The sequence below is a fragment of the Betta splendens genome, chromosome 2 (genome assembly GCF_900634795.4).
Source record: "Betta splendens chromosome 2, fBetSpl5.4, whole genome shotgun sequence".
In the NCBI taxonomy this organism is placed as follows: Eukaryota; Metazoa; Chordata; class Actinopteri; order Anabantiformes; family Osphronemidae; genus Betta; species Betta splendens.
This window is the reverse complement of record NC_040882.2, coordinates 11,639,207-11,665,942: the sequence shown is the minus strand read 5'-3', so window position 1 is coordinate 11,665,942 and position 26,736 is coordinate 11,639,207. Positions and strand designations below refer to the sequence as shown.

Here is a 26,736-nt window from a genome sequence, read left to right as displayed (position 1 = left end):
CACATGCTGTTTCTCCAGGGGCTGCTTCCAACCTTTTGTTTGCACACCAATTCAAGACTAATGGAGGTAGAATTAGAGTTCAGAGCTTTGTTTTTGCATGAGTCTGCCCCGCAGGAATACAGACTCGGCTACGCCTTCATTATAAATTCTCTCAACGGACAAAGGTCACCGCTGGATGCTGGAAAAAAAAAGAAAGCCGCGCGGAGGAGCTGAAAACACGATGAAATCATAAGGAACGAAACAAGGCGGCGCTGACTCCCACAACGCGCCAACAAGACAGAGGAAATTAAAGGGAATGAGAACGACTCAATTTGAGTGAAGATAAGAGGCAGAAGCAACTGAAGGAGAGACACCAGCTGAACTGCACGCTGTGTTTTTATTGTCTGCGAATTCCAGTGTAGCACCACATCGTTTCAACCAGTAAAATAGTGTCTTATGTTGGTTCTTGTCTATTTTTTTTTAGTTTAGCTATGAGTCAAAACACTTAGGTTGGAGTTGTGTAAAGTCTATTTGTGAAACACACACAGTCTGTGCAAACTGCCAGGAACTCATGGAATACAGGCTTAGCTGAACCCGAAGCACTTTGTGCCGGGGCTCCGGAGACGACGCTCACGTTTACTGGAGACACTGAACACCACGGCTAATAAATACAGACAAACAGTATGTACAGCATTTACACAGGGAGCTCCACCTCACAGACAGACCAGCTGTGGGGCGTTCGGCTTCAGCTACGTACAGCACTGCACCACTCAGTGACACTGACAACACCAAGATACACGTGTTCGCATGCGACAGGGGGGGAACCAGGCCCCGGTACCAGAACTCGGGACTGGGGTTGCAGAGCAGGTGAGCAGCAAAGCGCCGCGTCGGGTTGAAACTGGAAGGAAGGCCACACCTCCGGTCTCCGGGTGAGAAGCCCCTGCATCGGGTGGTTCCGTCCATCAGAGGGTGGAGGACACAGATCTGACTCCTCGGCGCAGAACCGTCCACTGTGGCCCGGAGAGATTTGATTGGATGGTTTCCGGTAGTTGAAGGGGATTCACTGATCACGAGGCTGGACGTGGAGCTCTGTAGATCCCTGACCGCGCTGAGGGTGGGGGGGGGTTCATGCAGGCCTCAGTGCCTCTCCACGACCGGCTGTTGGTGGAGCTGCATCCTCAGCTTGGGAGCTGTTCGAGGAGGACATGACAGTGGAGCAGTGAAGGAACTGTCAGCGCTGAACACAGGAAAACGGCCTCACTCACGTTCCCCGCCGTGCCTCGCGGCGCTTTGGGATCCGGGGGTCTGGAACGTTCGCCTGGCGGTGGCGCCCTCGCCCCCTGCTGTGACGGCCCGGACCTCCAGCGTGTAGACGCTGGCCGGGCGCAGGCCCGGCACCACCAGGACACGGGCGTCCTGAGAGACGGAGAGGGGGCAAAGGTCAGCGTGAGCCGCGATCCAAATCCAGTACCGCAACAGGACCGGGGGTTCCTTCACACGGACCGGAGGGAGGATCTGGGACTGGGAGACGAGGCTGTGGGGCAGCTTGTTGCCGCTGGGCTGGCCGGCGGGGAGGATCTCGGTCCAGGTGACCCGGTAGCCGCTCAGCCTCTGCCGGGGCCCGGCTGGGGACGCATCCCAGCTGAAGGCGGCCGTCACGTTGCCGCTCCGCACCTGGAAGGACGCCGTCAGGTTGGCCGCCCTCGCCGGGACCGCCTGGGGCGACGCTGCCGGGGGGAGAGGCAGTCGAGGGGTTAAATAAAACAGGTGCTGGGAGGGGCCTGTACGATTGAGCAAACTGCCAGGGAATTCCCCGACGGAGCGGGGAAAAGGCAAACTGGAACACTCTGAAAGTTGCTCAACCAGTTTGGAGCGTGTGCGGATCCCAGCGCAGCGCGGCGCGCGCCAGGCGTTCTGACCTGCGGCTCCGGGACACGCGATGGGTTTGGGATCCTTGGCCTGGATGCTGGCGCAGGACGGAGTGAGGAAGGCGGCGCTCTCCGCCGGAGGCCGCGTCTTCCTGCTGATCGGCTGCAGCAGGACTTTGTACTTGCAGGAGAAGAGGAGGCCGCGCAGGCTGACGAAGTTCTCCTGGAGCAGCAACAGAAAGAGACGCCGGCTGAGGCTCCGCCCTAAAGCCGAACCTGGCAACCCGAACCTGGCAACCGGCACCCGCCGGGGCTGCGAGGGGTTACCTGGGTGCTGGTCTTCTGCGCGGGTCGGGTCTGGTTGTTCCTGCAGTACTCCGGCCCCCACTGGACTCTGTAGCGTTCAACCGAGGGATCTGCACAGGGAGAGGTTACCGTGACGACGGGCAGCGGCGGGCGGACGCCACGGCGCGGCCGCGTGATGCTCGTACCTGCGCTGCTCTGCCAGTACACGTGAACCCGCAGCTCCCCGTCCTGGTAGAACGGCGTCCCCACGTCCAGCATGTCGCCGGTCGGGTCCGACGGAGCGGCGCCGGCGGCTGCGGAACGGCCAAACATGGTCTAAAGGTTATCGGGCTGAAAATGTAAATGCCGCCGTCTCCGCTGAGCGCCGTGAACACGTACTGTGCTGGGTGCTGAAGTGCAGGACCGCTCGCGGGCCCTTGAGTTGACTCTGTCCCCAGTAGGACACGGCTTGGACCTCCACGCTGTAGCTCCTGTTGGACCGCATGCTGTCCAGCTCCACGTGGCTCTGGACGCACACAGACACACACACACACACACACACACACACACACGCACGCACGTGAACACCCTCGGGTCGACGGCGGCGCCGAGCACCTGCCGGTTCCTCACCTCTCTCACCACCTTCCTCCTCCGGCCCAGCGAGGCCCGTCGGCCCGAGCTCCAGCTCCAGGTGACCTTGTAGTGGTGCACGGGGACGTCCGGGTCGGCGGGCATGCTCCACTGGAGGCGGGCCGCCGCCGCCCTGCCGGGCCCGAAGCTCATGCTGGACACTCTGAGCTCAGCGGGAGCCGGAGGACTGGCCGGGTCTGAGGGTGAGAGGAGGCTGTTAACACCCGCCACGGGCAACAGGAGCGCGTGGAGGGGAGGGGACGCACCTCTGTTGGAGTGGATGTGTTTGCTGGGCGTCGTGAAGCCGCGGGTCCCGTGCGTGTTGACCGCTGCCACCCTGAACTGGTACCAGCGTCCCGGCCGGACGTCTGAGAGCCTCGCTCTCTGCTCCGTGGTCTGCGGATCGGGAAAAAGGTCGTTTACCGACTCCTGAGCCCCTGGGTTTCACCTGTTTAACCCACATCTGGCCTGTTTTATTTACAGATCAGATCACAGTGTTGTTGTTTTCACATATTTACAGTTCCTGCTGCCATGACAACGGGACAAGTATAAATCTGTGATGTGTTTGAGGCTCATAAATATCACATGTTAACCATGTAATAGATACAACGTGACAGGTATGAAAAATAACTTCATTTGTGGAAAACTTTCCGACTGGCCACGCTCCCAGGAGCAGCTCCAGGAGGAAGGAGGCGCTCCTCCTCTTCCTCACTAAATCCCGATGAGTGACAGCGAGTGGTTTCTCCATCCCTCTCCCCTCCGGTCCCCTTAAGCGTGGGAGGCCGAGGCTGGAGAGACAGATCGCTCATGTATGACTGCGAGTCGCATTGGTTTGAACCCTCAGAGACTCGGGCTCTGCCGTTCCCTCGCTGCAGCCACAAACGGGGCAGCGGTGACGGAGCAGAGCTGCGACACCTTGTGGCCAGAACAGGCGGGAGCTGAACGTGGAAACTCAACAGGGAAGTACAGGGAAACAGCAAGCTACACGTGGATGCTCGACGGACTGGTCCCAGCCCTACGTGGCTCTGTCGCCGACCCACCTGTGCCACCGGCTGCCAGGAGGTGGCGCTGTCCTCGCTGGGCTGGATGCCGAAGTTCCACCTCCTCTGCAGGACGTAGACCACGGGCTCCGCCGAGACGTTGAAGCGGGAGGACCAGCGCACCTCCATCTGCCCGGAGGCCAGCTCCTGGAAGCCCAGCTCCTGCCTCGGCTTCAGCGGGGCCCCTGGAACACGGGCGTCACCCCGTTAGCAGGCTTCACCCGCGTGAATAGGCTCCACCCGTTCGATCGGAGGTGACGGAGCCTCCGCTGCCTCCGGTTCTAGGCCGCAGCGTCCCGTCTGCGTCTCACCTCTGTAGGGGTCCCTGGGGGCCTGGCAGGTGTGGCCGCAGCCGTTGGAGCAGCATTTCTTCCGAGCCGAGCAGTCGCGGTCGCGGTCGCAGCTCTCCACGCAGGCGGCCGCGAAGCCCCGGGCCTTCTCCGGGGCCGGACAGGCGCCCTGCTTCGCCGCCAGCGCCGACTGCAGGAACTCGCAGCTGGCCACGCACTCCCAGTGCTTCCTGGGAAACGCCCGCTGGAGGAACGGGGACACGCGCGTCACGTGGACGAGGCGATCGGACCGCGGCGGTCAACAGGTTAAAGGTCACTGTGAGCTCTCATTTCTCTTATTTAATCTGGTGAATTAAGAAGCTGTAATAGTTCACCCACTGGCTAACACATTTCAGGCGCTCATACACACTAACTCTACCATTAGTTGTCTTTCAATGAGGTGATTATTCCTCAGAAAGCTGATGATTGTACCGTATGTTTTAATTGAGTCACCGGGAAGCAGCACATTAGAAGGTGGATCTTAGACGAGTACAGGTGTAACTAGCGGGTCAGTGAGTGTTTATAGCACATTTTTAAAATGATGCCCTTGATGAGGTAAACAGAAAGTTGTAAAGTTCAGCGTTTCACGTGTTTTGAGTCAATATTCAAAGTGGAATGAAATAAAGTTGCAAATGGTGTGTGGTTAATTAAATAAGACTTTAAGTGAACATTCCTTCTTGAAGTGCCTGCGCCTCCTTCATTTCCAGCCTAATCTGCATTTCCCGTCTGATCCTAATAAAGTTCTGCCCGCTTCCGCGGCTCGGCTCATTAAGTGCGCGTCACCGGCTCTCGTTTGACTGATTCGGGCTTCAATGGACGGCTCGTCGCGGGGACCTCGGGCCGCGGCGCTGCCAAGCATCCGGCGTTACCTCACACAGCTCCCTGCAACTGCTCCGTCTCTCCGTTTCCCATGAGTCCTTGCAGGGCTCCAGGCACTGTGGGAGTGACAGCGACAGCGTTAAGGCGCAGATTAGAGTCAAATGCGAATATTTGGAGGTGAATCTGGAGCTAAAATCTGAAAGCGTTTTCGCACAGGAACTTTTCATGTTCATATGAATTATTCAGACTGTGGGTTTTCTTATTAGAGCCCGCAGCGCTGACCGCTCTGTTATCACCACAGATAAGCTCTGCCTGTCTGATTGTTTGCCGTCTAGCTGTCAGATCAAAGTTTGCTTTTGTGAAATATCAAGATTTCAAAGGAATATTATTATTAATCCTGACGGCGATCCATTCTACTACGAGTCTGATATTTGAATGCAGCGTGAAGGCGAATGGAAGCAGAGCTGGTGTCTAACCACATAAACCTGAACCCCGGCCCGTGTCCTCCGGTCCTCTGACCGTGTCCTGTGTTCTGGAGCATGGCGCTAATTAGCGGCGGCGTCCTCTAAACCGCGCAGGCAGATCCGTACGCGGGCTCCGGGGGGAGGAGGCGTAGCTGGGCCTAATTTCATGCTGTAGTGAGAAACAGTGGGGACGAGGTCACAGTTGGACTCTGAGAGGACCCGAGTCCACCGAGTCAGCGGAGAGTTTGGACCCGCAGAGGAGCCGGTCCCGTAGCAGGTCCAGAACCGGGCACGCTGGAAACCTTCACCCGCGCTTCCTGCCATCTCCTCAGGACCAGAAACGTGAGCGTCAGGAGGAGGAGGAGGACGGAGGCCTCCGACCAATGGGCTCCGTAACGAGCGTCTCGAAGCATGTCTGAGCCCCTCGCCCGCCTTGCTCCACCCCCACCCCCTCTCGTCTCATAATCCAGACTGACGTTCCCACTCTCCTGCCTTTTCCCGGCGTACCGCGTCGCTTCGTTTTCCGCCCCATTTCAAGCTTCAATCAAGCGTCCTCCTCCTTCCAGCGCGCCGCAAATAAAGCTGGCTGGGGCAGGGGGGGCTTTGTGATGTGGTTGAGCGGCCCCCGCGAGCGGCGAAGACAGATATTTTTGTCTTGGCTGCAGAGTTTAATACCAATTTGGAATCTGAGCGGCTGCGTTAGGTCACAAAGCCTCGCAAGTGTTTGTTTTGCTGAGGTGAGGAGTGTGTGTGTGTGTGTGTGTGTGCGTGCGTGCGTGCGTGCGTGTGTGTCCTCCATGACCGGCCCGAGATAATGGAGCGAGTAACTCCTCTGCTGAGCGTGCAGAACGCTGTTGTGCCGGCGCTCGGCGCCGCTTGGTTCGCTGCCCAGACGAAGCCCTCGGAGAGGAAACAGAGCCGGCGTTCGTCTCGGCCTTCCTGCTTCCACAACTCGCCTTTGAAAGCGTTCCAGGCCTTTGTGCATCCGCAGACAGGACCCCAGCGCCTTCCGCAGAGCACATCACCTCACGAGTGCCTCTACGCATTTGGGAACATGAGTTTGAGGTGAGGAGAGAGGGTGCCTGGCTCACAGGCGGCACCACAACGAGGCCGCGGGGACCGAACACCGCCAAGAGCCGCTGAAACCAGGTCGCCAATTGTCCGGGTGTCGCGTTGAGACGCGAGCGTCAGCGCGTCCGCTGCTGCGGCGCTGCCATCTCACGCCGCCGAATCAAAGCGGACTGCGTGGGAGTGTGTTGCTAATCAACACTCGCAAATGGCCGTCTGCCTGGAGGAGATAGTGGCGGAAGGATTAACAAGCGCTCATTAGCACCGGGGTCCGCGAGGGAGCGGCCGAGGCCAAATGGTCACGAGCCAAAGTGAAGGAGCGCCTAACGAGCTGCAACAAGTTCCCGTCGGGCCGGGCCGGGCCGCAGAGCCGGACCGGGCCGGTGCCGGGTCACGCAGGTGGGAGGTGTGAGGCGAGACGTCAGGGTGAGAAAATGAAGCCCTCACCACGGCTGCCGCATCGCAACGTAAAACGCCATATGGTCACCGTGGCAACGGGGCTCATTCACCTGCAGCACATCATATCTGGGATGACTGAGCCGGGCAGAGTCAGAATATTAAATAAATAAATATAATATAACACACAGACACACACGCACACACACACACACACACACACACAGGCCTTTACATGATATCACTCACATCTTTCATTTCATCTGTGCTGTTTCCAACTAAATTACATTAGCAAGTAAAAAGCTCCTGCAGAAATTGATTCATGCAGCAGATCCAATAATAAATATAATAAACTATAACCTAAAAGCTCTGGGCATTGCTTTCACTTCACCTTTAGGACCAATGGAGCCTGTTGAGTGAATGAGTGAATGGTCAGTGCGTCTGGTTCGAGCTCAGCTGTTTCCAGGTTAAAACCTTTCATCCTGAGAACAGAACTTGCTCTGTGTTTTGTGCATAAACCAGTGCGACCCTTAAGTGGCTTTTAGTTTCCTGTTTGATAGCGGTTAATTGTGAAATGAGGGCCTCTTGCAGTTTAACGCCAAATCAATGCATTCCTCTGAAGGATCTCACTGTGAGCTCCGCTGGGCTCTCAGCGTTTCATCAGCCGCTTTAAATGGAGACGTGGTGGAAGCGTGACGACAGGCGCTCTCTGAAGCGCCTCCGCTTCCGGCTCGTCTGCCGCTCGCCGATCGAAAGCCTGCGTTTGGTCTGCGGACGGCTCCATTCAATTCCATTCAGCCGAAATCGCCTCGAATTCAGCGCGCCGCGCGCGGAAAGATCGCGTTATCTGGGCACGATTTCATAAAAGTTACCTGGGGAAGTTTTACGACAAACATAATATTGTGGGGGAGTTTGCCAAGTGTGAGTTCCATCTATTTTCGTCGGCTGCTGATGTATGAGCCGGGAAACCGCGGTGATGTATAGGACGTCAGAGAATAAAGGAGGTTTGGTGATGAATGGTGGAGCTGGGAAATGGCTAATAACCACCACACACACACACACACACACACACACACACACACACACACACACACACACACACACACACACACACACAGGTAGATTGATTTATCACAGGAGGAAACGCCAGCAGCCTTGTTGATATCATTCACGCGACCACGGACGGTATCAACACGTGCATTTAGAGCGCGTGTGATGTGGGGGTGAACAACGCGAGCGCCGCTGCAGCGCCTCGGGGCGCCCGCGGGTCGTACCACGTGCTTCATGAAACAAGGGGAGAGAGGAACACACTGGATTATCACATATCGTTAATTCAACAAGTGAGACGAGGCTGGAGACGACGTGAAGCTGCAGTAAAGATGCTGGTGAACGTGAGCCGGAGGAAATGACTTGAGGCTAACGAATGCAAATCAACCCAGTGTGAGAGCGAGACCTGCTAATTGATCCACTCATATTGAAAGTGATAACATATTTAATTTCATATTAAAGTAAAAAGGCCAACGCAGGTCTGACTGAGCCGAACGCACGTCCAGCTGGATCGCGGTCCGATCGATAGATCGCAATATAACAAACGTGCTCCTGCCAAAGGATTAAAAATGAGTTTCTGTGGAGCCAGAGCAGGTATTTAGCGCTCAGGGTTAATGTAAGTTACAGTTTGTAAAGTATCGCTAGACTAAATATCGCCGTAATCAGCGGTGACCTACCTTCGCACACTGTTTGTGGCCGCGGCACCAGCCCAAGGACCCGTTGTTCTGAGGGGGAGACTGTGAAGAACAGACAGAGGCACGAATGAGAGCGTCGGACCGGTTGAAACGCTTCAACTGAATTATAGTTATAGTTATATTATAGTTCACTCTAGTACAAGGGTTGGATTCTGCCCTTCATGGATTCCTGTTCTCAGACAAACACAGGAGGTTATGGACCTCTAGGGTGAACGCTGGTGGAGGGGACGCGCTGTGGGGGTCGCGGGCGACGGCGATGGCGGCGCGGCCTCCGCCCACAAACAAACGGAGCCCCACTGATGGAGGACGGGTACGAACGGCCTGCTCCTGAGCGGAGGCGCTCCTCCTCCTCATCGTCAGGACTCAGCGTCTACGTCTGCGCTGACCCCGTCCCGTCCCATCAGCCGGAGGCCGGGGAGCGGCGCCGCCCGCCCACGTTCACGCTTCACCCGTGAGCGATCCGACATCAGAGCGCCGCGAACTGGGGCCGCGTCGCGTCTCCCGCTGCATGCTGGGAGACGCGCGTCGGCGCTGTCGCGTCGGAGGCTACGCGTGTGCGGATCCGGTGCCAGGTGTGCGACAGCGCCACAGAGGTTCTGACGTCTGACTCGGCCCGTCCGCAGCACTGGTCCGCTTCAACCCGGCGCCCGGATCAAAGCGGCGCCGACCGAGTCGTGTGACAGAGGATCTGTACGAATAACATAATCACTATAACGGCCGTGGCCTGTTCTGGTCCCTCTGTCAGAACGCTTTAACGCAACTCTCGGTTCAGCTCTTACGTCACAGCCACGCAGATAATAACAATATCACGTTCACTTCGCATCACGTCAATAGATTCTATCTGTTATGAGAACGCACCGACGTAAAGGAAATAATGGAGTTTCAAACAAGTTCAACAGACGCGACCGTTAACATTTCTGCAAGTGGATCTAACTTTGCCTCGTGCTCCCGTCGCCCTTCGTCCACCTGCCGATCCCGCCGTCTGTAGCGCGCGCACGCGCGCGCGCGCAGCGGGTCGCGGGACGCTCGGCTCGCGCTTACCTGCAGCCGCGTGGAGAGCGCGGCGACGCTGTGCAGGCTGAGGCAGCGCGACGCGCACCGCGCCCGGGCCACGGCGGCATCATCACCATCATCATCATCATCACCGCCGCCGCCGTCACGGCCGTCGGCGCGCTGGCTCCCGGCGCACGCGGCGCCGCCGAGCAGGAGCAGGATAATCCACGGGGGCAGGCTGGCGGACGGCATCTTCCTCTCCCTCGTCTCCGGGAGGCTGGCGGAGGAGCGGGCGCGTGCAGCGGGGACTCGTCTGACGGACGCCCGGCTCCACTTCAAATTATATAGCCAAGGGAGGAGCCAGGAGACCGAGGCGTACGCGGTCGGGGTCAGGGACGCTGGGGGGTGGGGGGGGGGGGGGGGGGGGCACCTGAACCACAAACCTGGACTAGAAGAAGCCGCTGTTGGTGTTTTAAAACGATGAGAGGACCGAACCTTTCAGGAACCTAGTTCATCAGGGCCTCCTTCATTATGCATTTAGAAGAACGGGGTTTTATCACGATTTATTTATTTATTGTATATGACTTGAGTATCATGTTAAGTCGAGTAGTGCAGGAACCAGTGGTGGTAAATAACCAAAGTTCTAGCATCGTTTTCATTTCCTTTTACTTTACTGGCACTTTACCACAGTTGAGGGGAAATATTTGTCCTTTGGGTCCATTAACTCTGTTTTCTGTCTCTAGCGCCGTCGCTCCATGAATTCTCTGTCCTCTGGCTTCTCAACAAGCGCTGTCCATTTCAAATATTGGATTTTGGATCATTCATCGTCTTTGTGATGCTGGCTGTGTTCACTGGACTGCAGCTGTGTGGACTTGGTGGTTTCTATCACCCCTCACCTCTGATGCTTTTGTGGTTGTGTAACTGTTCCTCGTCCCGTCTTCATTTGTTCTCTGTTCTGCGGGGACATTGGGCAGATGTTGTCATCCACTGCCTTCACTACAGTACCTGACCCACTGTACAGTCAATCCTGGCTTTGGGTCCTCGTCCACACCAGGAGAGTCTTCTCCCACCTGTAAGACCGCCCCCTAGTGCACTGGAGGCCAAGCTGCACCCTCCACTTTGAACCTGACGGTCATTTGTAGTAGAAATAAACGAGACAAAACGTTATCCAGTCGTCCCATCCTCGTTCTCTGTTGTCTTTACCTGAGTCAGCTGCTGTTTTCTTAAGGTTGCTGCCACTTTGTTCACCGTGATGTTTTTTCCCCGTTCTCTTGCTTCTCTTAACTTCTGCTATTGATTTCAACTCTCCTGTCTCTTCGCCGCTTTTTACAAAGAAAATGTGCTGCAAGCGAAATCCGCCGTCTCGCTTTCCTCTGTCTAAAGTGGATTTCCCAGTTCTCCAGTAGGCGCGTTTGTCTGCTGTTAAACTTTCTGGGCCTCCCGTCGCTGCCGCGCGTATCTTGTCAGTCTGGAGGGAAGTGATGAGACACTTATCGGAGGGTGGGGGCGAGTGGCGAAGGACCTATTCGCTGTGCTCCCCGCTGGCACTCGCAGCTACCTTTGCACGGTTCCAGTCCAAAAGTCGGATAAAATAAAAAGACACAGCAGCTGAGTTGTCCTGAGCTGCAGTTCAGCCAAGGACGGGTTGGACCGGGACCAAGGTTGGACAGAAACGCCTGCCCTTCCCCTGTGCTTTAACGTGGTTCCTGGCCTCCAATCCCATGCACAAATCCTCACATTCCCCAAACATCCTGCAGTTTGCAGCAGATCCCCGATGGGTCGTACCTTCATGCACCCGTACATGAAGGAAAAGCATGTTCAGATGTGGACCTTTGACTGTCTCCTGCTGCACCAAGTACATTTTATTTGGGTTATCACGGTTTTGAACATAAGGCCAACGTCACGTCTCCAACATACAGTACTGACTCTTTTACCCACCACGTGGTCTGGTAGTGTTATAAAGAAGCTCCTGGTCCTTCTGTCTGCTTTGAATGAGAGCAAACCAAACTTAAGTGTCTTCAGCTTTTTATATTACATATAATAATGTTATCATGACTGAAAAGCATTTCCAGTGATTGCCCTGTGAAGTGCAAGGATAAAAAGTGATGTACTTAGGAGCTTTCTGGAGTTTTAACGTTGGTGCACATTTGTGTAGACGACCTCTTGACATTTCCTTCAAAAGGCATCACGTACAGTATATGATGAAAGCAACTATTTATTAACCTGAATCGGGCCTTATTTATTTATTGTTGCACTTTTAAACATTCAAACCTGACCCGCTGTCAGTGTAGGTATAAAAGGTGCATTTAAAGCTAAAACACAGACCCAACGTGAGTCAGACTGGATTCAATAATGTGTCAATAGCAGAGTTAATGTTCCATGTTGTTAAACCATATATGTTGTAATGAGAAGCAGCTTTGAGCACGTTGTTGACCCAAATCCACCGGGAGCGAACGCACACTCAGCTCACGCAGAGTGGACGGTTTCCGTCTCTCCTTTAAAACGCCGTGTGTGAGCGTAGGAAACAGGATGCGTCTTCTCCAAACGCTACAAATCTGAGACAGCCAGAGGGACAGAACCCGCAGGCAGCCGACCCGAAGCCCGGCCTCAGAGGTCCGGCTCCCGCTCCCAACACAAATATCCCCGTTGAGAGCGCTGAGGAACCGGTTGGAGTCGGTCAAACAGCAGAGCAAACATCGTGTCCCACACATCTGTGTGTTGCTGTTGGGTCAGGAACGGCGGGGCACGATGATGTCACCACATGGAGAGCCAGCTGAGAGCCAGGTTCTGGCACCAGCCCGAGGGCGGGGGCAGCGGCTCTGAACGAAGCGGCGCTCCTCACACAGAACGGGTCCTGGGAGTCGCTGTCAAGGTTGACGGGGTGACGGGAAAACACATGTTGAGACCGGCGCCAAAAACAATCGGTGCCGGATCAGCTGACAGCGCCGTGCGGCAGAGCCCGGGCTAATAGGAATGAGACCATCAGAGCGCTGCGGGGGCCAGATAGGCTGAGAGGTCAAAGGTCAAACGAAGCCATTCTCGGGGAATTGGGCACAAGGACGTCTGGGCCGACTTGGCCCTGCATTCTCACACAGCACTCATACAGTACAGTGCAGTTTGTGCTGATAACAGTTTGGACGTTTCTTTTTGTCTTTGGCAGCTTTTACCCAAAACAAGCAGGAACACAACTCGTCCGACCACAGATTGTCTTTCAGGCCATCTGGTGTGAGCTCGGGCCCAGAGAACTCAGAGCTGAAGAATGGCTCCATCCTTGCACAACAGCGTGTTGGGTTGCACTTCTGGATGCAGCGACACTACTTTTCCAGAGTTCTCCCGAGTACTTGTGGCCGTATTCATCACGGCGGGACCGCCCAAAGGCTCAAATGTCACTCGCGTCCAGCAGCGGTCTCCAGATTCCTTGAATTCTTTCACAGTATTATAAACTTCAGTTGATGAAGGACCTGGATTCCTCACAATCATGTGTTGAGAAACAGTCCCTGACAAGTAGTGAACCACGACCCGTCTTCGCCTGCGGACACTGAGCTCCCAGCCATCGTCCCCTCAGCCGTTTCCAATGATCCTGCTCATTGCAGAATCATCCAGTCCTGGAAAATCGTATTGTGTAATTTGTAGTTGCAGTTTGTCTTCGTCTCAACTTTGAGTGTGACTGAACAAAAACACTGAGGCCGGAGCAGACGAAGACTGCTGCATCTTAGGTTCAGTGTGTGTTGTTAGTGAGTACTGAAGAACCCGAATCACACAGTAGTCGTGAAGTTGGACTGCAGATTGGGGGCCGCATATAGAGCAAAAAGGCCTGGTGAATGCAGGCAGCTGACCGCATAGAGCCACATAGAGCAGACATTGTTCACAGACATGATCACATCTTTCCATATCCATCACAATGTGGATGACATTTACTGTAATTTAATTTTTTGCCTGACAGGTTGCTTCACACATGGAAGCCGACGGGAGCCAACTTTTAGGTGATGCAGTACATAAATAACAAATGAACAGCACATTAACATATTTGTAGTTGTATTAGAGAGGTTCACGCTTTATGGCCTTTTTAAGGGCTTGTGTTCGGTGGTGAGTCCAGATGTTGCAGCCCGAGGCCCAGGACTCCTCATGCCTCTCGCTGTTCTATCGGTGCAGAGGAAACTTTTATACACAGCGGAACCGTTTCCAGGAGAGGCCAAGGAGTGCTTTCTTTCTCAGCGCGTCCACTTTCACGTGGTCACAGGTGACGTCCCAGATGGAGCGTTCACTGGTAGCTGCGAAACAACAGCATTTTTACGGCTCTTCTATTAAACCGACCGCAAACATGGCTCTCGCGGGCAGGCGGGCAGGGTTTTCCTCGCCCAGGGAACGGAGGGAGCATGACGTTTCGGAAACTCTGAGGAGATCCTCCTCGGGTTGCCGGTTCCCTCATGCCTGGCACCGAGAGGCCGCGCTGGAGCATCCTGCAGTGTTAACGAGACGCTGATCCCTCTGCGTTTGCTCTAACGAGCCTCTACGGCTGAGAGCGACTCGGATGGAGCGTCAGGGTCAGTTCACCTTTAAAGATGAATCGGTTCGCGGCCGCGTGTCACGCGTCCGACCCGAGCCCGTGACCAGATCTGTGCCGTGCTTTCGGTTCTGCTCAGCTCCTGTAATAGCTGCGAGTGTCTCCGCGTCGCTGTGGAGCCGGTGCTCTGGTGGTCCGGCCACAACAGGAAGGAGAAAATCCCTCTGAGCTCCACCGCCGAGGGCTCCACTTGCTGCCTCACACATAAAACCAACACGCTATGACGACATAATTGACTCATGGTGTGTGCAGTTGCAGATGCCAGTGTTTCCTGGAGCAACGCTGGCCTTTGTTCAAAATGTCAAGCACAGTTCAGTCGGGAAAGACAACACTGGATCGCAGGACCAGCATTTAATGAAGAGGTGCAGCCGCAGGTAGCAGGTGAATGTGTAAATGTGGAGCCTTGTGTTGAAACTGGACACGTATTGGTCTAACTGGTAAAAACTCATCAACCATGTGGGTTTCGTAGCTGATGCAGTCTTTACAGTAGGTGCACTGACAGTTGTCTGGTCTCACTGACCCGCACACTGCCGAGCGCTGATTTCAGCCGTGAGACAAGGACGAACCCGCGCAATCTGGCTTCGTGTCATCGCCTCTCACAGGTAGTGAAGCCCCGGTGATTCCTCATCCCGTGTTTTCCATTGTTTGTTTGTGTGCGTGTCATCCGCTCTGCGTGTGTGCTGTGGAGGAATCCCACTCTTCGGTGTGGGGTCCTCGGGCTCCACGCGGACAGCTGAATGGTGTTTCCACACCGCTCGCAGGCCCTTGTTATGGAAGGGAAGCCCCAGTTTAACGGGGTGCACCTCGTAAACCGGGATGTTCATCGCTTCCTGTGGTTTTACTGAGTGTGTGCGTCTCTCTAGCAACAGTCCCGGTGGAAGCGTTTGTACTGTCAAATTACCTGTTTGCATGTATGTGCTTAAATGGTTGCACATGAAGAAACTGCTGCGGGTTATTATTTATTGTGGAATTACAGATAAGTTGTTCAAGGTTCTCTGGCTGAGAAACGTGGCTCCTCCTCCAGCAACTGTTTGTTTTCCCTTACATTTAACAGGAAATCAACTTTGTCAACTCACGCTAACATATGTGGAAAGAAGCCTTGATTTAGCCCATTTGTCTCTATCACAGAGTGCTTCTCTCATCTAAAATTCATTAAAACATAGAGTTAAGATGTATTGTATATAACATCACCTAATAAGACATGCTTGACATTAAACAGCGTTTTTAATCAGTGCTGCATTAAAGCGAGTGTCTGTTAAAGAATAAGCACTGTGTCTACTTGCATATACAAACAGTTCAGTCAGGTATTTATCTTAGATCCTAGATGTCCCTGCAAAGGTCACACAACTCATAAAAGTCATCAACTCGTAAAGCAGCCAACACAAAGCAGAGCACATCTGTGCCTCTATCTGCTGATCTATAGCTGCCACTGTGCTTCTGCATGCGCTCTGCTCAATAGCTATTCCCATTTCTCTCGGGCAGGTGATGTGACTTTCCATCAATAAATGATAAGCATCACCATTTGTCATTCGAATTCATCATGTGAGGAGAAGCAGCATCAAACCACCGATATCAAAATGTCACAGAGAGTCATTATGCTTTAAATAATGCTCTTTAGAATTCACATGTTGCTGTGGCCAGGGTTGGTTTATAGTGTTGGGCACGGTGCTCTTCTGCCATCTAGTGTCAGAACGGTTTATGACACAACATTAACACGATGTCGCAACAGCTGACAAATGTAATAGATAAATGCATTTACAGAAATCAACCCGTGTCAGAGCAAACGAACGCCAATAAATGTGAGGCACGGATGCTGATTTTGGTTTAAGAATACTGTTTGATTTTTTTTCTTTTTACTTAATTTAGAAACGCGCCCGGACCGGAACACCCGGAACGAAGGGCAATCCGCAACACTTCCTGTCCGGATCAGCAGTGATGCACAATAAAAAATGGCGGCCAACATAGAGGAAATCTTTCAAGATTTTATATTGAATAAAATCAGAGAAATTGAGGACCAGAATGAAGACACACCGTATGTCAGCGTTTCTACTGGGTTTTTTGACCGTTATAAGCGACAGGCCGAATCACGTTAGTGGGCGAACAGAGGAAATGTGATGTTTTATAACTACAGCGACCCGGTTGACAATTTTAACAACGATACAAGCGAACGTTAGCCGCACATTTACACAGTGAAGCGTAGCTGGAAGACGAGTAGCAACGACACTAGTGGGAGTGACGATGTGTGGATAAAAAGCCGGATAAAATGAGATCGTCAAGAATTAAGAGTGCAGTTCGTTAATATATGTACGGTGAAAAAACCCAATAGCGAATAACAGTTAACTAACCGAACGAAATTGGGTTTGTTTATCTTAAATCTTTCACTATGCTAGTACAGAAGATAGGATTACAAATGGTGCGTAAAGATGCATTGGCTTGGTAAAGTCTGGCCCAGTTTGTTAAACCCACAACCCTAGAACCGCTTAGTTTTATGTTGGTCCTGCTCAGTTGAAGACCAGAGAGATCCAAATAAGACTGACCGTCTAGCAGAGCTATGTGGCGACCAAACAGTGACATGTGTTGTGCCTCTGTGTGTCCCAGCGCTGGTGAAGGAGTGGGAGCTGGTAGTGACAAGCATGGAGCGGACAAGGCTCCTTCAGAGAAAGAAAGAGACGTCAGGCGCAGCAGCTCACAGAAGAAACACAAGAAGAAGAAAAAGCATAAAAGCAAGAAGAAGAAAAGGAACAAAGACAAGGAGAGCAGCTCAGAGTCCGGCCCAGAGCAGGAGGGAGGAAGCAGACATCAGACGAGGTGATGCTTTGTCAATGACTGTACTTATTGCTGCTCAGCGTGTTTGTCATATACAGTATACAGTATATCATTAGAAGCTCTCACATGTATATTGGTGTGATTAATCCTTTTTGATTGAGCGGTAGGATTTGATTTTTCTGATATTGTAGGAGACAAAACTGCTTCCTTTTTTGTGGTTGTGAAGCGGCGATCACTTTTTTGGAACTACTGCTGAAGATGCCAAGTTGATACTGATACTGATACTGATGCTGTGATGTATGCGAGGTCTGCATAGGAAGAGAGTCCTTCTTGGAGGGATGCAGTTGGAGATATGTTTTTGAAAGAATGAATGTCATTTTGAAAGCCATAAAGGCATGCAGGTGTGTTGTGACAGTGGAGCCATTCAATGGGGACGTGAGGAAGAGCTGTGTCTGAAAGCAGACAGCACGGATGACTGAGCTTCAGCTTTCTGGAGCTTCTTTAGGAATCCAGACTCACTATAGGGTTTGGGGCAGAGATTGAAGCAGAAAGAGAGTCTGCAACTCTGCAATTCTACCATCAGTAGAATCTAAGTTAAGAATTAGTCTTGTAGCTTTTCTCCCACTTCAAGTTCTTAACTCTTCTCACAAGAGGAAAATTAATGAAGGAGTGTCACACCACTAGCTATAAAGTGTTGATTGTTGTGAGCCGGTATTTTTTTTACCCCCTGTCCCTCTTGGCCTCTGTGGTTACTGCATGTGGTTTACTTGTAATGAAACTTTATAGTGTAGTATTGATAATTTTAAGTCGGGAGGGTCACATCATTTTGGTTTGGTGAAGCACTTATACATATGTATTACTGTTATATAATGTTATAAAAGATGTATATAATATCATTGTCTTGAGGTTTTTATCCATAAACATGAGTGTGTGTATTGTGTCAGCACAGTGTCACAAGAATTGGTTGCATGTGTTCGTGCTTGTACAGTTTGGCCTTTTTGTATGCATATTATCCAGTGTTACAATTTCATTCAGTGTCTCATCTTTGTGCTTTATTGTTACATTAGTTTTTTCATTTTGTTTCATCATTTGCTTTGCAGGTTTTTTCTGTTTTGATACAAAATGAGTGTGGAATGATTTTCCACCTAATTACCTCCTTAATTATCTCCCAGAGTGATGTTGTGGAAGAACTTAGAGAGTTATTTATTTCCAGAAAGCATATCCACTGCTCTCTGATGCAGCAATAAATGTGAGTGTGTTATTAAACTGAGGTAGAATAAGAAAGATTGATGTCAAGGATATGTGGAATTAGAGATATTCACAGAATTTAGATTTAAAAAGAACATGTAAATGAGAAAAGCAAGAAAATTGAACCTCTGATCTAGTCCAAAATTATCCATTTAGTCCTTCATTACCTTTGACTTTTAGAAGACTCCTCAATGATGTTCAGTCTTGAGAAATGTACTCACTGATTGTGTTTGAAATGTGCCAGACTATCTATCTATCTATCTATCTATCTATCTATCTATCTATCTATATCTATCTATATCTATCTATATCTATCTATCTATATCTATCTATCTATCTATCTATCTATCTATCTATCTATCTATCTATCTATCTATCTATCTATCTATCTATCTATCTATCTATCTATCTATCTATCTATCTATCTATCTATCTATCTATCTATCTATCTATATATATATATATATATATATATATATATATATATATATATATATATATATATATATATATATATATATATATATATATATATTTGTTTCTAGTTTAGTTCTGTTCAGCTCAAGAATAATATGAAACTGGCACTGATGCTTTCAGTCGTCCAAAACTTTGATCATAATACATTTAAACACTACACAACTTAACAGGTTTCGCATGTTCTTCTTTGCTTCACAGAAAAATCACACCACCAGAGGCAAAGAAGGAGCAAAGTAAGCAAAGTAAGTGTCTTTTAAACATGTGTTTTCAATTTTATAACGTACTAGTGTCGTCTTGTACTCTGCCCTCTAGATGACAGTATTAAACAGTCAAGAATGAATATGTTGCTGTGTATAGTGTCATAACCCCTGCATCATGTAACTGGATGCTAACAACAATACACCCTGAAACCCCTCAATCGATAATAAGACATAGAAAATGTATTTCTGATGTATAAAACATGCTTACCTGGTGCTGAGTGACTGAATGTTTGCCCAGGTAGGGATAAGGAAAGTAAGTCCAAAAGTCATAAGCGGCATTCAACTGAAAAAAGGAGGAAGAAGAAAAAAAGGAGGAAAGACGACTCATCAGGCTCAGACTCAGAGTATGTGTCAAAGCAGAAGGAGGGCAAATGTGTACAAAGCTCATCACCAAGGAGACGAGAGGAGCTGCCGGATATCATCCCAAAACAGGTAAACACACTGGAATCAATTAAGAGAAAAATGATGAAGCTGGAGAAGTGAAACATCACCTTACACTGATGAAATGTCATGAATCAACAGGACAGCTCCAGTAAGGCAAGAGGAGACGAGGAAAGACATGGCAGCAGGAGTTGTCGTTCCCGCTCCCGTTCCCATAATCGTTTCCACGTACATTCATCCTCTGTGAGGACGAGATCTCGCTCTCGCTCCAGGTATGACAAGAACCATCAGTGAACCAGCTGGTTCTGTAGTGTGGGACCAGTTCTGAACATACTCTAGAAGTATTGTCATATCAGAGGTTAGCAGTAAACAAATATACTAAACACTATGGTACAAAGTTCTAAGCTTATGCTCATTGTTTGCAGACATTATAACATAGAAATAACAAAATTAAAGGCAGAAGTTGAACTACAGAAAAAACAGAGCAAGACTGACACAAGGTAGAATAATCCTTTCGCAAATGTGGCCCAGCTTCTAACGCTGACTTCTCCCTTGTATTAGTTGTCACAACTGCTGAGTTTAAGTAGTAACCATCCATCAAAACACAGTTTGTGGAGCTGGGTGATGTGACCTGTGTTTGCCGCAGTAACAGATTAACAGATCACACACTGCTGTAATCATGCCACTGTCCTAAACATGAAACCTGTATGTACTGTAACACTGTTTCTAATCCATGTTATGATGCTGTTTTATTCTCCCCTAATGTGACTGATGTGACTGCTAGAAGCTCCTCCCAAAAAAGAAGAGCACTCGAGAAAACCAAACGGTCTAATCAAGGTCCCGTAGAAAGCCCTCAGCCACCCCAGCTCGCTTCCAGTTCTACCGGAATAAACCACAAAGAGGAGCCGAGAGACTCAAGCACAATGTTACTGCCGCTTCCCAACCAGTGTGTGAAGTCAGCAAAGAAAGAAGAAGAGAATTCAAAGGACACAACCACACAGCAAAAACAAGGTAGGACCGTGGCTCATATTTAGCATGTTATTCCATGTTATGCTTCATCAAACATACAAATATCAAACTAGTTCATTCATTTTTAGCAAACATACAAAAGACCAATAGTCAAAATAAAGTCTAAATCAAGAGAAGCAAGAACGTAATGCCAGTCATGGTAACTCTGCAGGTTGCACCACCTGCCAGTCCATGCTGAACCAGTCCACATCTGACCCCAGTCACACCACTGAGTCCAGCTCCCCTCAGCTCAGAGCATCAAGCACACATCAACAGCACAGTTCCTCTGCAGCCAAGGTGAAATCACCAGCGAAGAAGAGGGGGAAGTCATCCAAGTCTCCCCAGAGGAGCAAGGACGGAAGGTCATTAAAGAGGCATAAACGTTCCAAGTCTCCGTGTACCAGCCCCAGGAAGCGATCCGGATCCAGGAGCAGTTCAAGGAAAAGGAGATCACGGTCTAGGTAGGTTATTCCTTTATGTTGCAATTGAGTTCACTTAACTGCAAGTAAAATATAACATTAAATCTGTGCAGGTCAAGGGGCCGAAGGTCACGGAGGTCGCGATCGCGTTCGCGATCCGCATCGCGTAGTCGGAGAAGGGCGACATACAGCCAGAGGGACCGCTGGAAACGAGAGCCAAGTCACTCCCCCGTGCTCATCCTCCGCAAAAATAGATCCCCCACCCGTAAACACTGCAGCTCAAGCAACAGCCCTCAGCGCATCAGCGAACTGGGTCAGATAACACGACATCACTGTGTGCTAAATTTGTGGAGTGTACACCTATGCTCAGCAGCATATAACGTGTTTCACAGACTTATCAGCATGCAGATCAGCCATTGCCTTTAACCACATTCTATACCTTTAATACATAGTCCTGTGTCAAATCTGCTCTATTTCTTTGGATTTATTGCAGCAGAGGTGCATAGAGTTTCTATTTTTGTTTAACAAACCTGAATTCGTGTTCTTTGTGTTTCCTCAGATAAAGAGCAGTTGTTGGAGATCGCTAAGGCCAATGCAGCTGCCATGTGTGCCAAAGCGGGTATGCCCATCCCTGCCGCTCTGAGGACCACGGTGCTGCCTCTGGCTCTGCCCAGTATGGCCATGAACGCTGCGGTGGCCAGTATGACTGCTGGTATGATTTGCCTCCCATTTTTCAGCATGTTTCTTTTCTAATACTTACATGTACTCATTAACTGTGTTCTCCATCTATCTTGATATTATTCCTTCAAGCATCTGTGAAAGCTTTGATGTTGTTGTTTCAGGGGGATTATTTCTTTTAACCTTCAAAAAGTCGTTTGATGTTTGTTTTTGAATTCTAACTTTATCTTAGCAGAATCTTTGCTCATTGTCCTGTCTCCGTTAAAGGCTGTTTCTGTTTTCTTCTGCTGTATTTTCTGGTGACTCAGTATGAATATCATCTCATGTCCGTTTTTCGCAGCCACGATGACGGCTGCCTTATCGAACATGAGTGCTCTGTCGTCACTGCTCCCACTGCCATCCATTACCAACAAGCCTCCACCTGCTCCCTCCCAGCCCAACAGTGTTTCTCTGGAGGAGCTGAAGAGGAAAGTAGCAAAGCAGGCCAACAGCATCAGCATAAAGGAGTTCACTGACGTAAGGCTCCACCACTCTAGCGTTCTGTTTACTCTGTGATGGCAATAAAGGTAAAATAATATTGTAACATATGTTTGTTTGTAGAAATGTAAGATGATTGTGGACAGTAAAGGAGAGCTGCCCGTGGCCCTGCCTCATGTTTCAGACGAAGAGGACGACGGGAAGCCGTTCGGAGGATCAGCTCTGAAGGAGCAAAAAGCCATCAGCTTCAGTATCAATGTAACAGACCGCACTGTATGTTCTAACCGTTAGAGGAGCTAACAGAACTGAATCATGTACACATTTACATATTTGTGCTGCTTCTTGCTGGCTGTAGCTTTAAGAACGCATACGAATCATTAGAGGACATCCGATGATGAAATGCGCCTTATTCCTCCCCAGAACACGTCAGTGCGTCCAGCAGTGCGCAGCGATGCAGGCATGGCCAAGGAGTTTCCTGTGTCTTCTGGATGCCAACATCGTAAAAAGGTCAGAATAGATTCACATTGGGTTTGTATCTTTTGAGAAAAACTCTATCAGCACGTCACATAGCACAATATATAGATATATTTAAAAGCGTGTACAAACAGTTGTTTGTTAAGGCCTTGTAATAAAATGTGTTTGATTGTCCAGGAGGGCGAGCTCTTGGGGGCCTATGGTGAATGGGTCCCGGTTGATAAAGCAGAGAAACCTCCATCAAGCTCCAAAGCTTCTCTGACCTCTGGTGCCTCAGCAAAGGCCACCTCCACATCAGGCGAAACGTTGCCGGAGGTCGGCGAGCAGCCGGCGGTTGTGGGGGACAACGACAGCGTGTTTCCAGACCCGCCGCAGCAGGTGAGAAGCCCGGGTTCACTTTGTCAGAGCTGGACATGCTGTGGCAGAAAACAACAAGAGGCATGCGTGGATTCACCTGCATTTACTAAGATTCAGAATCACATACATGCTTTTCTATGCTCTATTCTGAGATGTTTTATGACTCTCCATCCCTGTCTTTGTCCCTCCGTCGTTGCAGCCAGTAGATATCTCTCAGGCTGTGACTGAGCGGATCAAAGCTCAGAGGAGACTGGCTGAAAACCCCTACGATGTCAGTGCTATCTGCATGCTGAGCCGGGCGCAGGAGCAGGTGATAAACACGTCACATCGTAGATTATTAGTGAAAATAGTGAAATGCTAACATTCTCTCTTTAGGTACAGTTCTTTGCACACCTGCAATGCAAACTAGTTGTTTGAAAGAATTTACAATTGGTTGGTCAGTCTAATTGTGTCAGACTGGTATTTTAATACAGCACACTACCTTTCATAAGATGCAGCCTAGGTAACATGCATCTGAGGTTCTCCTGCTCCCTGTGTTTTTGGTTTGTTTTTGTTTTTCCTCAGAACTATTGATTTCTGTGTGGGTCACTGTTATTTCCATGTTAGTTCCAGTCTAACATGCGGTTCCTGGCTCCATCATTGTGTCTGTTGTTCTCTGAATACGCGCCCTAAAGCTTTGACGCTGTCCACTGCTGTTTGACACAGTGCTGCTGATTGTGGCCTTTGGTGTAAAGTTGTTCAGGACATTTCTTTGCGTGTGTGTCACAGACTAAACTGTTTCAGATCTAACGAAATCTACCATGTAACAAAAGCAACCTGAGAAAAGCACCCAAGACTGAAGTACCTGTGTTACTGAAGTGAAAAGATGGTGTCATACCAACTCGGCCTATAGGAAAAGGTTTCATCCTCCTGGTTACTACATTGAGTGACAAAGGTATTGATATCAGGGTTCTAGAATCGCACTTGCACGTCATTCAGACATCATTTACAAATAGGGAGTGCAGTTTTAACTTTTCAAAATTAGTCCAAGTGCACAATAGAAACTCTGAGAGGAAGCCACAGCTCATCCAAGGAACACGAAGAAAAGCGCCAGCCTTTCTCACAGTAAAGGTCAGTTTTCATGACGCCACCATCAGATAAACACAGGGTAGAATGGAGAGTGGCAGGGTGAGAAGCACGACTAATGTACAACAGTGTCAAGACTTCAAAACACCTTAATGATGCCTAAACCAAATGTTCCAAGTAACTAAACTGGGACTGACTAGACATGGGCCCTATTTGGCATCAACCAATTTAAAATATGTGTGTCCCAAGCGTAAGAGGACGTCAGAGGTTTGGGGAAGCATCTTCATAGTCTGTAACTGAAATGTTTCTTGGATTCACAGGACGTTTACATTTTCCACATTGTGGATTTAGGCAGTCACTAAACCTCAGAAACCTTTCAGATTTCCCACGTTGCCTTTGTTCTGTGTTAGATTTTTGTTTGAAAATCTGAAACTGTCTATTATGAGACACAAAAACAGAAGAAATCTTAAATATCTTTTTCACAGCACTTCATGGGAATGAGTTTTTGCCCGCTGTGACTACTTTTCCAAGGTAGACTCAAACATGGATAAGAACCACGCACTGGCAGACGGTGACATACATTGGTGGTCTCTTCTGCAAGGTAGATGATTGATGGCTATCGGTAATGCTGAATGTCATTGATAGAGGACACGTAATATCTGTTGTGAGCCGGCAAAAGTGTGTGAATTCTTGCAAACGTCATCGCTCTCATGACTTGTGCTTTTGGGTGCTGTTCTCCTTAACAGAAGCATAAACAAACGAAGAATGTCTGGTTTTAATAGGTGGACGCGTGGGCCCAGTCCAACACTGTCCCTGGCCTCTTCACTGGTTCAACTGGAGCCCAGGTTCTCAGCTCAGAGGAGCTCTCCAACAGTGGACCTCAAGCCTGGTTGAAGAAAGTAAGATACCAACGTCTGAGCTAATGCTAAACTAGAGTGATCTGCAGGAGGGAGGAGCTTGATAACGTTTGCAAAGAGCCGCTGTCAGTTTATTGTGATCGTCCGTGCCTCTGCCAGGACCAGTTCCTCAGAGCGGCTCCGGTGTCAGGAGGTGTCGGGGAGTTCCTGATGAGAAAGATGGGCTGGAGGACGGGAGAGGGCCTGGGGAGGAACCGCGAGGGTACCATCGAGCCCATCATCATCGACTTCAAGGTTGACCGCAAAGGTCTGAGCCCACAGGAGATGTCACCCACATGTACATCACATCATTCATTGTACTACTACACACCGTGACGCTGTTGATGAGGTCATTGTTGTGTTTTAGGTCTAGTTGCTGAAGGAGAGAAGCCACAGAAGCAGACAGGAGGATTGGTGGTAACCAAGGATCTAATGGGTAACATACGTGACCAGCAGTAACAGCATGTAGACTGAAGTCAAATCTGAATATTATTGTGCAAGAACTTAGCTCTTATATCTGTTTATAAAGCATATACAGAAAACTACACAAGCACTGCATTAGATGAAACCTAAAACACATCAAACACGTACACACATCAAACACTATTCATGTATATCTACAATATGTATTGTAAGTGTACTACATTCCAAAGTCCTGATATTGTTCTCTTTACAGTTTTTTTTTAAACAAACTACAACTTTAAAGTTTTTAATACTGCTCCTGTTGTACTGAGTGACTGGAAACAGATGTTTGTGATATGTGCACAATGTGATCAGTAGCAAACATCAGTAGCAAGTAAGGAAGTATTTAGTTTTTTAAAGCCTTATTCTGCCTTTTGTCCGTGGACAGGAAAACACCCAGTGTCTGCCCTCATTGAGTTGTGTAACAAGAGACGAATAATGCAACCGGACTTCGTCATGGTGCATCACAGCGGCCCTGACCACCGCAAGAATTTCCTCTTCAAGGTAAGTCCTTTAATCTATCTTCTTACCGTTCGCTACTTACACATTGGACCAGACTTAAAACGCTGCGTTTGCATTCCTGCTTGTCCTCAGGTTACAGTGAATGGCATCGACTACCAGCCGCAGACAGCAAGTCCCAATAAGAAACACGCCAAGGCCATGGCAGCTACCGTTGCCCTGCAGGCTCTGGGAGAGGTAATATTGGAACTAGCACATTTAGATCACACACAACAGGCCAGCAGTGTAATTGAAATGAGCATTTATGCTTCCACACCTACCTACCTAACTCTAAGCACTTCGTCAGTGGACTAATGATCTACTCTTAATATTAGTCTGTTTTGTTTGGTTCCCAGGTTCCTGCTGATGGACCAGGACTCTACACTGGCCCCGTCTTCACTGCTGCTTCCACTGGGCCCCTGTTCTCCACATAGGATTACAAATCTAGTGTTTATGTTTTCCACCCAACAGCCACATCCAAGTTCTGAGAACTGAAAGCGGAGCCTCCACAGAGAACGCACTGTGAAGCATGTAGAGCGTCTTTGACTCAAAGCTACTAATGACCAATTTTCTACTGTACCTGTAACATTCTCTTGTTTAATCGTTAATGGTGTTTATGACACGTTTGCAAATATATTTTGCCAGTGTTTTGGGGGAAGAGCCCATCCTGTGTTAAAAGTAAATGGCATGTATGTACAGTACAGTGACCTGTGTGATATAGTAGCATTTCAGTGTGCTATATATTAACTGATTTACATTTTGGCACAAAACAGCAGAACAAAGCTTTCAAAGCTGTAGCCTGACTACATGTTACAGTTACAGAAAGTGACTGTTGTGATGGTTATGAGCTTTTCTCTTAGTGCTGATATCACATTAATTGTTTCTAACCAAGTGTTTCCTTAAAGCGATGCTGCTGGTGGAACCTTCGTTCTTAAATGTGTAAAGACAAAATAAAGAATATATTTATGGTTTGTAGTAAAGCATTATTTTTTTCCTAACGAGTTTGTCAGGGTACAGTACAAGTACAGGGTGTGACCAGCAGGGGGCATCGTTTCCCACTTCATCTGCAAACATTGACCATGTGTCTGCAACC

At 49.6% G+C, this 26,736-nt stretch overlaps 2 protein-coding genes across 5 annotated transcripts; one reads left to right on the top strand and one right to left on the bottom strand.

Moving 5' to 3' along the window:
• Window positions 1-357: 357 nt before the first annotated feature.
• On the bottom strand, window positions 358-9,948 carry anos1a (anosmin 1a). Of its 2 annotated transcripts, none has more exons than XM_029142697.3 (14): window positions 9,662-9,948; window positions 8,603-8,662; window positions 5,001-5,066; window positions 4,114-4,336; window positions 3,803-3,987; window positions 3,029-3,158; window positions 2,763-2,959; window positions 2,532-2,658; window positions 2,339-2,446; window positions 2,175-2,263; window positions 1,899-2,070; window positions 1,483-1,706; window positions 1,245-1,395; window positions 358-1,169 (listed from the first exon to the last, which is right to left on the bottom strand). In XM_029142697.3, the coding sequence occupies exons 1-14, from the start codon at window positions 9,863-9,865 to the stop codon at window positions 1,117-1,119; spliced, it is 1,989 nt and encodes a 662-aa protein (XP_028998530.1). In that variant the 5' UTR covers window positions 9,866-9,948; the 3' UTR covers window positions 358-1,116. The 2 variants fall into 2 exon arrangements, with proteins under 2 accessions (XP_028998530.1, XP_055370270.1); XM_055514295.1 differs by lacking the exon at window positions 9,662-9,948 and adding an exon at window positions 8,822-9,119.
• Window positions 9,949-16,054: 6,106 nt separating this feature from the next.
• Window positions 16,055-26,611, top strand: LOC114849615 (protein SON). 3 transcript variants are annotated; one of them, XM_029141236.2, is made up of 20 exons: window positions 16,055-16,209; window positions 16,776-16,985; window positions 18,867-18,910; window positions 19,167-19,360; window positions 19,451-19,581; window positions 20,097-20,320; window positions 20,490-20,778; window positions 20,850-21,049; window positions 21,296-21,448; window positions 21,755-21,930; window positions 22,015-22,164; window positions 22,312-22,398; window positions 22,543-22,743; window positions 22,922-23,032; window positions 24,570-24,686; window positions 24,804-24,951; window positions 25,051-25,119; window positions 25,534-25,649; window positions 25,740-25,841; window positions 26,000-26,611. In XM_029141236.2, exons 1-20 carry the CDS (start codon window positions 16,127-16,129, stop codon window positions 26,075-26,077), a joined length of 2,883 nt encoding a protein of 960 aa, XP_028997069.1. In that variant the 5' UTR covers window positions 16,055-16,126; the 3' UTR covers window positions 26,078-26,611. The 3 variants fall into 3 exon arrangements, with proteins under 3 accessions (XP_028997069.1, XP_028997078.1, XP_028997061.1); XM_029141245.2 differs by having other exon boundaries at window positions 20,094-20,320; window positions 22,015-22,149; XM_029141228.2 differs by having other exon boundaries at window positions 20,094-20,320.
• The last annotated feature ends 125 nt before the right edge of the window (window positions 26,612-26,736 follow it).

What these genes read in the sequence shown, in the direction of transcription:
- LOC114849615 (XM_029141228.2), top strand. Translation starts at nt 16,127, where the DNA reads ATGGCGGCCAACATAGAGGAAATCTTTCAAGATTTTATATTGAATAAA. An exon ending in TTCCAGACCCGCCGCAGCAG is followed by an intron (nt 22,744 to 22,921) that starts GTGAGAAGCCCG and finishes CCGTCGTTGCAG; the next exon opens with CCAGTAGATATCTCTCAGGC. An exon ending in GGTAACCAAGGATCTAATGG is followed by an intron (nt 25,120 to 25,533) that starts GTAACATACGTG and finishes GTCCGTGGACAG; the next exon opens with GAAAACACCCAGTGTCTGCC.
- anos1a (XM_029142697.3), bottom strand. Translation starts at nt 9,865, where the DNA reads ATGCCGTCCGCCAGCCTGCCCCCGTGGATTATCCTGCTCCTGCTCGGC. An exon ending in AGTCCCAGATCCTCCCTCCG is followed by an intron (nt 1,396 to 1,482) that starts GTCCGTGTGAAG and finishes TCCGTCTCTCAG; the next exon opens with GACGCCCGTGTCCTGGTGGT. An exon ending in CGCGAGGCACGGCGGGGAAC is followed by an intron (nt 1,170 to 1,244) that starts GTGAGTGAGGCC and finishes CTCCTCGAACAG; the next exon opens with CTCCCAAGCTGAGGATGCAG.